A 13,081-nucleotide genomic window follows, 5' to 3' on the forward strand; every position below is an offset into this window, starting at 1 on the left:
ATATTGAAATACTGCCCCTCAGTGAGGCTAAACTTAGATTCACAAAATGTTTAGGGGTATGCGTCCCCCCCCCAAAAAAAATAAGCACTGGTCCCAACCAAACAGACCAAAGGATGATGGGAGTTGAAGTCCAGCAACATTGGGACAGCAACTTCTTCAGCAATCTAGGAGGGGCCCAGAAGCTGAGACTCTTAGGTAGCAACCATGCTGTGACTACCTTGGTGTTTCTCACAGTGGGAAGAGGAGATCTGAATGCAATAAACACTCAATGGGACATGTTGGAGAGCAGCAAATGGTCACAGTGCTATGAGCATTGACTCACTGAGGATAGAGAAAGCCACGTATGGTCTCTCTGATGAATATGAGAATGGCAGTTGTCTCAGTTATTTTGTTTAAAAGCCACCTAAGGTTTCCAAAGGATCTCATATCAGGTCAGTCCACTGGGGCTTCTAGCTCAGCATTGTCTACAGTGGCTTGCAGTTCTTCCAGTCCAGGTAGAGATATAAAGAACTGGATGCAAAGCATGTGCTATGGGCCTTCCCAAAGTTCACAGGGATTTGTACATGGATTCCTGGAGAAGGAACGGACTACCAAGAGCTACTAGCCATGATGGTCATGCTCAGCCTTCAAAATTCTTACTTTTCTGAATTTTGCAAGCAAGGAATATAAAAATGCATTTACTGGGGGTAAAATGTACATCAAAATGGATCTGTTCACAAAACAGAGCACCGCAAAATGGATCGCGTTTGGGGAGATAGCTTCACAAAAAAGAAAAAAAAATCTATATTGGGCAAAATTGCATACAGATTAGGGGAATTTCACATGTGGGAATGAGAATGAATTTTCATGAAAAAGAAATTGCAAACCGGTGTGGAAATGTAGAGAACTGATTGGCAGAAAGGCAGATCCAGAGAGCAAGTGAAAGGGACACATTTGCCCAGTGCTTTTTTCGGGGGGTGCAGGGGAACGCATACCCCTAAACATTTTGTGAATCTTTGTACTTTTGTCCATTTACTGTATTTGTTTTTCCCAATTTGAAGTATAAAACGGTAATTTTCTTGCGTCAAAATGAGAGTACCCCTAAACATTTTTTTTACGGGGGGAAGCAGTGGATTTGCCCATCCCTGGCTGGACGCACAGGTGAAGAAGAGAGTAAAGGCTGCTTTCTTGGGAGGTAGCTGGAGCCCTGTAAAGAGGGGGGCTGAGAGAGAGAGGCGAAAAGAAAGAAAGAAGAGAGAGAGAGAGAGAGAGAGAGAGAGAGAGAGAGAGAGAGACCATGTTTATTACTCAGAATCCAAGAGTCACAGCTCTGCCAAACAATTGCGGGGTACAAGAAACACATGAACGGGGTGGAGGTGGAGGCGGACCCTGCAAACCACAAACATGGGGTTTCAGCATTATTTGTGGTGGGGGGGAGGCCTTTCTGCATGGCACGATGCCAAGGACACCAGCTACTTTGCCAGTGAGGGGACTCAGGCTATATACAAAGATGAGCGAGTCTCGAACCTATTATCAAACTCTCCCCTTGTGTTTGCAAAAGGAGGAAATTTCACAAAGATTTCAACTGGCCTTCTATAGGAATGAAATTGCCCCCAAAAGATGTTAGATTGTTTTTGTATGCCACAACTTCAGCGAGAATTTTACTAGCCAAAAACTGGAAATCACAAGAAATACCAACAGTGGAAGATTGGCAGATGAAGATGTTGGACTTTTTGGAGCTGGCCAACCTTACTAGAAGAATCCGCAAGCAGAAAGAGGAGAAATATCAAGAAGATTGGAAGAAATTTAAGGAATGTTTAGCTAAATTTTATAGTATAACATAAGTGGAAATACTTGCAAGTACCAAATTGTTTTAGGATTAAAGTATGTTGAATTGTATAATACTATGGATTGAGATTATCATGAAAAGAAAGGAAGTTAACAATTTGAACTAGTTAATTTTATTAGAAAGTAGATATTGGAAAATTGCTAAAATGACTCAGTGAAAATCAGTTAGGAAGGATGCGAGGAAGTCATTTAACAATGGGAATTAACTTGGATTTTTAACTGTAAGAAGTTTTATATGTTTGTTTGTTTTGCCTTTTTAATATGTTTTGTTATTTTGTGTTTGTTATAAATTTGGAAAACTAATAATTTTTTTGGGGGGGAGGGAAGATTTCAACTGGCCTTCTGCGTCTCCCCCCACCACCCAAAGATGGGAACTGATAGTTCCATAATCCTATAGCAATTTTAAAATCAAAGCACCAGGCATTATTCTTACAGAGTTGTCCTGTTTGCAAAAAAAAAAAAAAACAAACAGCTGCTAATCCAGCACAGTCTCAGGCACTAGAAAATATTTATCCGGTTCTCGTTGGAAGGATAATAATTCATATTGCCTTGGCTCATGGAGCCTGACATATTGTCCCCATTTATTTTGGAGCACAAGATTCCTCGGAACGAGCCACCAATTCTGTTTATCTGCCTCCAGGCGCTGCTTCTGAATTTCCTCATTTCAGGCGCAGGAAAGAAGAACGTCACAAGGGAGGCTAAACAGCAAGCCAGCGGCGAGTTTTCCCCATTGCTGATCATGGGATGAAAAGCGCCATCAGGGCAAAACAACACCACAGCTAAGATGTCCATTTGTAGCCCCTCTGAAGAAAAGTGTAGGAAAGGGTGACCTATGGCCTGATAGTCACTGGCTCCATTTATCTGTCTTTGCATTGGGATTGGCAAGGATCACAAAGGCGGAAGGTGGCAGGCTCTCATTCATTGGAGGTTTTTAAGAAGAGGTTGAATGGCCATCGGTCTGGGATTCTTTCACTGTGGTTCCTGAATTGTTGGATGATGCTTGAGGATCCCTTCCAACTCTACAATTCTATGAGGTGCAAAGGCCAGTTTGCCAAAACTACTGGGGAGAAGAGAGAAATTGTGCTCTACAAAGAAGCACATTGCAATTTGCAGGTCACAGCACAGTTTTGTTCTCTGGTGCTGGCTTTCCGGGTTCTGATGCAGAGGGGTCGCAGCTGTGGATGGTCCTCGTGCCCCTGCCCCCAAGTCCTCTTCCTGCTCTCCTCTTGTTCTTCCCAGAGTGCAAAAAATGAAGTCCTGGGGTTGCAGCCAAAGTAGCGATACAAAATTCATATCATCAGTGCTTGCACAACGGAGCTCCCCTCTCTTCTCCTCCTGTGACCTCTGTTCTAGGGATTACCCCAAAACTCCAGAGCAATTTGGGGAGAGTTCAGAGAGCACTTGGGAGGGGGCAGAATTTCTGCTGTACAAGCAGAAATTCATGCTCTGATGAGACACCTTCCTTGGATACTGCACTAAGCAGATGCAGAAGGGAGACAGAGACTGGAAATAGAGGGGAGAAATGGAGCAAGCAGAAGGCATCCCTGTGCCAGCTCTGATTCCCCTGACATATCTAGAGGCAGTTGTCCTGTATATGTATGTAGCACCTCTGGATCACAAACTGACAACCCTAAACCCTTATCCTGGAGTCTGAAAACCAATGGCCAAGGATGATGGGAGCTGTAGTCCAGCAACAGCAAGTTCCCCATCCCTATTTTTCAGTATGTGCTAGAATTTCATGCAACAACTCTCCTTTTTCTTTCCATGTTATGGCATGTTGCCAGAGGCTGTTATCTAGAACCAAATTCTATTTCAGGAGGGGGGAATTGGCATTGGTTACTTGGATGTAGGGGAAGACACACACACACACACACACACACACACACACACACACACTGCTGGAGAAGTGAGGAAAATTAGTGACAGTTTCCAGGTTCCATTGAGATCTCGCAAGAGTCCTGTGAAATCTTGTGAAGGCCTCGTGCAACTTTACCAGAGTCTTGTGAAGGCCACATGAGGTCTCTGAGAGATCTTGCAGAGATCTTGCCAGAACCTGGAGGCCACAGCTACACAACTCCTGTAAGCAGCGAGGTTGGCAAGGGTGGGTGGGTGTGGGTCTGTGCAGGGTTTCACTTTCTCATTTCACCTCAGGAGGGAAAAAATGACTGTTGGCCCTGCAGTAGGAGAGTGCAACCTGAACTCCAGAGGTGAGGATCTCCGCTGTGTGCCTTTCTGAGCTTCCGCACACAGGATCCCAAGCTGGCACCAAGGCATCCTGTTCACACATTTTGTCAGGGCTTTTTTTGCAGTTCCAGCACCTGTCAGGTGAGCACCATTGCCATTATAAGAAAACAGGTAAAAGGTAAAGGGACCCCTGACCGTTAGGTCCAGTCATGGCCAATTCTGGGGGTGCAGCGCTCATCTCGCTTTATTGGCCGAGGGAGCCGGCGTACAGCTTCCGGGTCATGTGGCCAGCATGACTAAGCCACTTCTGGGGAACCAGAGCAGCGCACAGAAATCCATTTACCTTCCCTCCAGAGTGGTACCTATTTATCTACTTGCACTTTGACGTGCTTTCGAACTGCTAGGTTGGCAGGAGCAGAGACTGAGCAACGGGAGCTCACCCCGTCACATTCGAACCGCCGACCTTCTGATCGGCAAGCCCTAGGCTCAGTGGTTTAGACCACAGCGCCACCCACGTCACTACATAAGAAAACAAGCTATAGCGTTAATGGTGAGTTCCGACGCTTCTTTTTCTAGAAATACAGCACAGCCTTTTGTCCTTCCTCACCTGGATCCATTCATATGCTCGTACTCCCTCTTGACGTTGACTCGGACTGGCTGGTTGATCCACTCCTGCTGAGGAGGCAAAGGGTTGATTTTGTGGGGCTGGCCGTAATCAGGGTTCCCTGAGGCTGTCATGTCTGCTTTGGGGAGGTGAGCAGCAGCGCCGTAGGTGGAATCAAAGAGGGACTGATCTTCACTCACCACGGAGAGGGCCTCCTGGATGCCAAAGAGAAGAAACCCAAAATTAAAAATGGTTGTCAAAACTAGACTAGAAACTCAAGTTATGCTCCCTCTTTGAGCTGGCAAGCAGCTGCCAAGGCAGGCTTTACCTGAAACTAGTGTTTGCCTCAGAGTTGCAGATTGAATCAGATATTTTGCACCTCCACCCAACTGTTAAGTGAAACCCCTGGGCTCTTGCTCTTAACTGGAACTTACTGGAACCAGGAGCAAAAGATTCACCAACAGTCTACTGCCTCCCCTTTTTCTGGAGAGGGTTCTGGGGAAGAAATAGCTAAGAGCTCAGAGTGAGGGTGAAATCCAGTTACGCTCAGATTTTAATGCAAACCTCCCTAATTCACACCTTCCAAAACAATATGCTAAGTAAAAGACAGCTGTCCTACAAAATCTGCAATTCTCTGAATCTGGTGAACTTCTCTAACCAAATCATATGTATTAAAATATGCTGGGGGAACCCAGCCAGATGGGCAGGGTATAAAAAATTAAATTAAATTGTTGCTGCTGCTATCATCACCATCAGTATCATTTACCGTATATTAGTCAAAATAGCAAAACAAAAAAACAAACAACAACAAAAACCCACAGCATTTTATCAGGGGAAACAGTTTGCAAAAATTAGAAGAAATCTACACCAAAATGCTGGTGTGGATGTGTGTGTGTTCCCCGCCCCGCAAACTGAAAGATTGGAAATTGAAACTGCAAATTTGCAATTTGAGATTGGAAGAATGAGAAGCTGAAAGAACCCAAAATCAACAGTTTAGCCCATCCTGACTGAGGGCTGAGACATATGAAAAACCACTTGGTGGAGGCAGTTTGGTCAATCAGGCCCCATGACAGTAGCAGCCCTTTTGTTTGGCATGGCTTCATATGCAGAAGGCTGCTTATGGCAGAAGATTCACCTCATACTGGAAAATGCTAATGCATAGAATGTGCTGTGCTATGATGGAAGCCCCAACTCTGGTGACTCTCAGTGTCTGCAAGTTGAGCATTTTGAAAATCCTGGACAACCTTTGTAAACATCCAGATACTCAAAGGAGATGCAGCAACAAATATTAAAGATGCTCGTCAAATTTGAAAATAGCACCAAACTGAGAGGGGTGGCTAATGCCGCAGAAGACTGAATCAGAATTCAAAATGACCTTTACAGACTGGAGAAGTGGGCCCAAGCTAAGAAAATGAATTTCAGTAGGGACAGATGTAAGGTTCTGCACTTAGGCAGGAAGAACCAGATGCACAAATATAAGATGAGGAACACCTGGCATACCAGCAGTACATATGAAAAGGATCTAGGGGTCTTGGTGAGCCACAAGCTTAACATGAGTCAACAGTGTGATGCAGCAGCAAAATAGCTAATGCTATTATAGGCTGCATCAACAGAAGTATAGTGTCCAGATCAAGGGAAGTAATAGTCCTGTTCTATCCTGCTTGGTCAGACCACACCTGGAATATTGTGTCCAATTTTGGGCATCAAAATTTAAGAAGGGACCCTTTGGGTCCCTGCCAGCTTTACAATTCTATGGTTCACACTGGGCTCCTTCAGTAATCTACAGCAGCAGATAAAGAGGCTTCTATTGCCCAGTCAGGCTAGAAGCAACCTAGGCAAGTTCTTTCCCTGCAACACAATGGCCTGTCCTGATCTTTGTAAAGCTGGCCAGACTGAACTTGAGAGAGGGGTCTTGTGCTTTCCTCTTGCCTTTTATTGCCCTTGGTGGAGAGCCAGCTCTCTAGCTTTCCCCCATTTTGTAGATCTGCATTCCTGGCACATTGCTGTGGGCTCTGTCTGTGGCCAAGCTGAACATAGCCCAGGTTCCTGGGACTGTCAGCACCACACCCTTGCACCCCCCAAGACAGCTGCATGGCGCTACAGAAGACAGCCGCTTTTATGGCTGCAGGGATAGGGAGACGATTGTGGGGCGTCACTAGGAAAAACACCTTAAGAGCTCACAGAGGTATGGAAAGAATTCATACAGAAAACATGTAGAAGGTGCTGGATGAGGTGGAAGAGGCAAACATATCACCAGGTGGTCAACCAGAGCTACAGATAGTTCTCCCCCTTTTGTGGCAGGTCACTGCGACACACCTGTGCATGTGCATTTTTTGTAGATTACGAAACAACAACAGAAATAGTCCATTCTCCAAGAGCAAGCAACCCTTTCCAGGAAACCACCCAAGGGTCCTTAGAGTTTTCCAACGCAACACCAATTTTTAAAAGCCCTAAATCTAGACATCTTGTTATCCTAGTTCCTTGGCTGTGTGTACAGTTCACCTCGCAAAAGATTAAGATCCTGCTCTAAAGCATTTTTCATCCAGGAAGGTTGAATCCTGTGACCTAAATTTGTTATAAAAACTGGCACAATTTAGTCTATTTTTGCTAGCGATGGGGAGGGACAAAGAGTTGATTGGGGTGCTGAAGCCCCCATTCACTGACCACTGTACCCACACATCCAAGCACCATCAACGTCTGGCTTCTGAGACTTGGTTGCAGGCGTAAACACTTGATGACTGTCATAGGAGAAAGAAATTTACCGTTCAATTTAAATAAACAAAACTGAAACTCATTGAAGACTGAATTCTGCACTCTGGGCCATATTATGCATGTTTCCTGTCTACATACAGCTATTCCAAAGGGAAACCAACCACATGGAAGGTGTGGGGAGATTCTTATTCCATTCACATTTTATTGCCAATCTACGCAAGGTGCACTTCATGAACCAATAAGTGAACTCAGTTGCTGCTAACCTTCAAAATTTGCACTTCTCCGAATTGTCAGCGCAAGTTCATTCATTGCGCTTATTTAGTTCTCCAGCCAAAAAAACTGTGTCCCAAAATGCATTATTTTAGGCGAAAGCTTAGGCATACCAAAAATGCATATATTGTTGAGACAAATGTACACAAAGACGTGACATTCTAGGGAAGTGTTTGCAAAATGCACACACTGAGAAAAAATACTCACAAAAATGCTTGCCAGTTTTTGCCTACTAACTGATGTGGAAATGGGGTGGACTAAGGTGAAGACTGAAAATGTAAGAAGCCTGAGAAAAGACAAAATTGGTGGTTTTCTCCATCCCTGGTGATAAGTGGCCGATGATGCTCTTAGTTTTGGAAGGTTAGAGAATATATTCCAGTGGAATAAGTGCACTACACACAGGAGGCAGCAGATGAACTAAAGGGAACTCAGAGGGAAGTGAGAAAGCCCTGGGAATAATTCAGATTGGGACTCTTAACTCACTTCTCTTTCATCTCAGACTAAGCAATCAAGGAAAGCGCGACAGAGTTTTTATCTGCAGCCTGCAGACCTGGGTGGGGCGAAGACTTCCGCACAACTGACTTGGGAACCACTTAAGTCCATCAGATATAGGGGGTGGCTGGCTCACATCGTCAGGGATTGTCGCTTCACAATAACAGGCCTGACTTTGGAACTTCTGAATGCTTCTCAGGGCAAAAGGAGCCCTCTGAGGAAGAATCCGCCCAAGCAATTTTGAGCTGTGTTTTGAAACGACTCCTTGAATCAAGTGTTGACCAGATTGCAATTTGGGAGCCAACGTCCAGCTGACGTCATACCAAAGCACATCTGCTGAAACAGAGGAAGTGAAGAACAAACCGACAAAAAAAGAGAAAAAGATAACCCTTAAAAATAGACAGTCAAAATGTTTTAGAGCAGCCTTAGCCAACCTGCTGCCCTCCAGATGTTCTGGACATCAGCTCCAGCCGGGGAGTTTCATATTACCGTTTTCAAGCACAGTGGAGTTGTAGCGGTGCTTTTCACAACTCTTTCCTCCTCCACCCCACAAAAGCCGTTCACATCAGCACGGCTTCATTAGTACGGAGGGGGAATAATCCCTTACCTCTCAACAGCCCCTTACTCTCCAACCACACCTAGATCCAGGTCTAAATATGCAGAATCATAGGCACAAACTACAGGGGGCCCTAAGGGCCAAGGCACCCACAAAAAAAATTGTGGGTCCACAGCACAGGCTCCAATGCAACTTCTGGCTTCTACTGAAAGTCACGTCAGAGGCCCTTCCCGGAAGTCACGGGGGAAGATGTGCAAGGCCTCAGAGATCACGTCGGAGGCCCTGCCAGTCCTCAGAAGTGCTGCTGCAGAGCGTTGTTGTAACATGATGTCATGACGTCATGACACCATGACATCACACTATGTCGTGGGTGCCATTGGGCACCCACAACCTGTGGCCCAAGTTGGCGCCCCTGTGCAGAATCTATGCAAAAACTGTATCATCATTTGACTTTTTTTTGGGGGGGGGGATGTGTTTCCTGAGCCATATCCAGCTTCTAATCAGAGGTGACCACTTATGGCCCTACATTAGCTATGCCTATTAATGCCAATGGGTGTACTCTGAATAGGGCAAATAGGGTTGGATACAGCCTCCTCTTTCTTGACAATGCATAAGTGTCCACCTCACCTTCCCAGCAGTGAAACAGGCCAAGCATTCCTTGTTGCTTCATCTTTATGCCAGGAAAATATCCCCCCCCCCATCGCGGTCATGTTGAAGGTGGAAAAATATGGCCTGGTTGCTGTTGTTGCTGCTGCTGCTGCTTTTTAGAATTCCTTTAAACCTCCTGGTCTTGTTGGGACTGCAAAGGCAGCAGCCTTGACATTGACAACCATCTGGCAGGGCCACTCATCTAGATTCATCAGCTCAGTAGGTCATGAGATGTGCAGAGCTGGTCCAGAGTATACAGACAGATCTTACCACACTTTTTTTAAAAAACCAACCAGCTGAGCAACATTCAGCTCTTCCTTCTGAAACCCATTTCACTTCTGTAAGGCTGCCATTTTCAATCCACTGTCCATCCCATCCCTGTAAATCTCTCCTAGCCCAGATCATAGAATCACCGAATTGTCAACTTGGAAGGAAGCAAATATGTCACCTAGTCCAACTCCCTGCAATGCAGGAATGATGCTCAGGCATATTCTTAGGAGAAGGGAGGGAAGGAGGGAGACCTGAAGAGTGAAAGCAAAATGGTTCGAAATAAATCCATAAACAGACAATTAAAAAAAACTGAACACACATCCCTTCTTAATCACAGAATTGTAGAGTTGGAAGGGACCCCTGAGGGTCATCTAGTCCAACCCCCTGCAAGGCAGGAATCGCAGCTTAAAGCACCCTTGACCAATGGCCATCCAACCTCTGCTGAAAAGCCTCCCATGCAGGAGAGTCTTCTGCGCTCTGTTCTTGGTTTGGAGCAGCAGAGCAGAGGCAGCCAAAACTGTTGCAGCTGATTTGGCAGCCGGGCTAAACTTGTCATGCTAATCCCAACAAGAACCACCTGGGCCTGGTGCTGGATTGATCTGAGCTGGCAAATCAGTTCAAGACTCCGAGCCTTGCCTCTTCCACCAAATACGCCCCACTTTCCCCTTAATGCTCACTTACATCTGGTATGTACATAACAATTTACAGCGCCGCTCAATTGCCCACAGACCAGACCAGGGCGGCGGGGGGGGGGGGGGAGAGAAGCATGTTCTCTCTCTCTCTCTCTCTCTCTCTCTCTCTCTCTCTCTCTCTCTCTCTCTCTCCAAGCGTGCATGCATTGATTCGCTTTCTCTCTCCCTACTCTCTCCCTCCCTCTCCCTTGTTGTTCCTTTCATTTTGGGGGGAAATAATTAGGCATCCCTATTTGTCAGCATTGACCCAAGGCTATAAATACACAGTCGCATATTGCAGACACAGTTGTAAATATTGTTTTAGCAGGTTTTATGGTCTTTTCAGCTGGAGATGCTCGGGGCCAGGGAGAAGATGGTTTCAAGAACTGGCTACTTTGCAAACCAAACCACTTCCTCGACGAATAAATAAGTGAAGCACGTTGCATTGCAGAAAGCAGCAGCTTTCTCTACTTTCTGTCTCCCTTACAGCCAGAATTTAAAGGGCAAGAAAAGGAGGGAAGTCATGAGCCTATAGGTCTTTGGAGGAAGGGGCTGCTACAGGTGACTTGTTCACTGAGACTTCATCCTGCTACTTTCTTGCACAAAACATACAGAGAGGTTAGACTATGTTTGCTCACCACTGAGCATTCTTTCTGGTTAAAGCAAATGTTGTATGGCAAGGAGACTTTATTCTGATTTGCTCACATGGTGGCCTTGCACCTCCCCTTTCGTTATTCATTCACCTTGGGGTGCATTTCTGCATCACTTTCCTAACCACAAAAAACCCTGTTTGGTGTGTTTTTTTTTGTTTTTTGTTTTTTTAAAGTAAATTAGTTGTGCTGGTGTGAAAGCTTTACTTTAATTTCGCAAACCTAAATTTCTGAATCCCTCCCACAAAATGCTAGCAACCTGGAGAGGAAGATGGAATCATAGAGTTGGAAGGAACCCCAAGGATCATCTAATCCAGGGGTGGCCAACTCCCAAGAGACTGGAGACTGTGATCTACTCACAGAATTAAAAACTGGTGGTGATCTACCCCCTTTTTGGCTTTTTTAGGGAGAAGGTAAGCCCCGTTTCTTTCTTTGGGGTGTAGGGCAAAAATGTCGAGCTTTTCTTAGGGGAGCCAAAGTTGTTGAGCTTCTTTGGGAGGAGCCAGTGATCTACCACAGACGTCCAGTGATCTACTGTTAGATCACGATCTACCTGTTGGACGTGCCTGGTTCTAATCCAACCTCCTGCAACCTCCAGGAATCTCAACTAAAGCATCCATGACAAGGTAATAATAGTATCCAATACCTTCTGCATGTGAGCAGGCCAGACTTCTGCTCATGCAACAGGCTTCACTCTTCCTTCTCAACAATATATTGAATTTTGCTAAGAGGTTTTGTCTCGCATGCAAAACTGAGAGATTAAATGAAGCGCACAGTTAGGTACAATGCCTGTGGAGTTGCTAATGTGCATAAACAACTGCATAGCCTCCAACATTTCTCCAATGAAAATAGGGGTGTCCTATTCCATAATAATAACTGTACTATTTATACACCACTCATCTGACTGGGTTGCCCCAGCCACTCTGAGTGGCTTCCCAAATACACAACATAATAAAACATTAAACATTAAAAATAACCTTCCCTATACAGGGCTGCCTTCAGATGACTCTGGGGTTGGATAACTCCATACCCTCCAACATTTATCTGATGGAAATAGGGACATCCTACTATACCCTCCAACAGTTATCCAATGAAAATAGGGATGTCCTAAGGAAAAGCAGGACATTCCAGGATCAAATCAGAAACTGGGACAGCTTCTGTAAATCCAGGACTGTCCCTGGAAAATAGGGACACTTGGAGGGTCTGCAACTGGCCATTATGCACATTTAACATGCCCCATAGAGGGAATTGTGCACATTTCCCAGTCAGTGTACATAGTCTCCAAAAAAGGAATGAGGATCATTAATATCTCAACAACATTTTATATATTATCCAGTCAACAGACACAATCACCAACAGGCCTTGGAAATAATGCATGCATCTGAAAAAGGTTTTTGAATACTCTCTGGGTAATATGCACATTCTTCAGTTAATATGCATGTACTATCTGAGAAGCATGTCCTTCCTTTCTGTGTCTAGTTCAAAGGTGGGCAAACAGTTGCCCACAGGACACATGCGAGGCAGTGCCCAATTTTATGTGACTCGTGGTGTCCCCCTCTTGCTAATCAGCCAAAGTTATGTGACATGGAAACTTTATTCTGATTTGCTCAAAAAAATGGCCATGCATTTCCCCTTTCCTCATTCACCCATCTCACTGCAAGTGGGCTCCAGTCTCCTTTCTCCTGCCAATCAGTTGTTCCCTGCCAATCAGCTGAGCAATGGGGGGTGGGAGAGAGACTGCAGATTCGGTGGGTATTTAACCCTCCCCTCTGCAATACCAAAGTTGTCCCCTGCCCCAGACACCACAGGCAAAGTGGTCTTAATCGGTTGTGTGGCTGGCCCAAGACATTTTGCTACCTGAGGTCAAGGTCAAGATGCTGTGTTCCCCTTCTCCACCCCTAATCTGTTCATAGAAACCCACTGGATCAACAGTTTGATCTTGCTTTGACACTAGCGACTAGGTAGCATCCTTCATCAGAAGTCTAGTGTGTGAGGAGCATGCACAGCTCTCCTCTCCCACAGAAGGGATCAGGTCCTCAGGAAGAACAGCTGGAGGGCTGCTGCTCCTGTTGTCACTGCCCAACACCTGCCGCCTGAGGCAACTGCCTCCCAGTGACCCGTGGCAGGGCCAGCCATAGAGATGAGAAGGGTTAAACTTCCTCCGAGGAGGGAGAGGAAGGCAGGCGATGGATGTGGA

General features: G+C 45.5%; 1 protein-coding gene across 4 annotated transcripts in view; it reads right to left on the reverse strand.

Moving 5' to 3' along the window:
• FLI1 (Fli-1 proto-oncogene, ETS transcription factor) overlaps positions 1 to 13,081 on the reverse strand; it is a 118,887-nt gene that overhangs the window by 39,932 nt on the left and 65,874 nt on the right. For all 4 annotated transcript variants that reach the window (XM_081172631.1, XM_081172630.1, XM_081172632.1 and 1 more), the window contains one exon: positions 4,619 to 4,830. In XM_081172631.1, coding sequence (XP_081028757.1) covers positions 4,619 to 4,830 — 212 coding nt within the window. The remainder of the gene's footprint in view (positions 1 to 4,618; positions 4,831 to 13,081) is intronic.

This window comes from Podarcis bocagei (genome assembly GCF_964188305.1).
Source record: "Podarcis bocagei genome assembly, chromosome: 15".
Taxonomy (NCBI): Eukaryota; Metazoa; Chordata; class Lepidosauria; order Squamata; family Lacertidae; genus Podarcis; species Podarcis bocagei.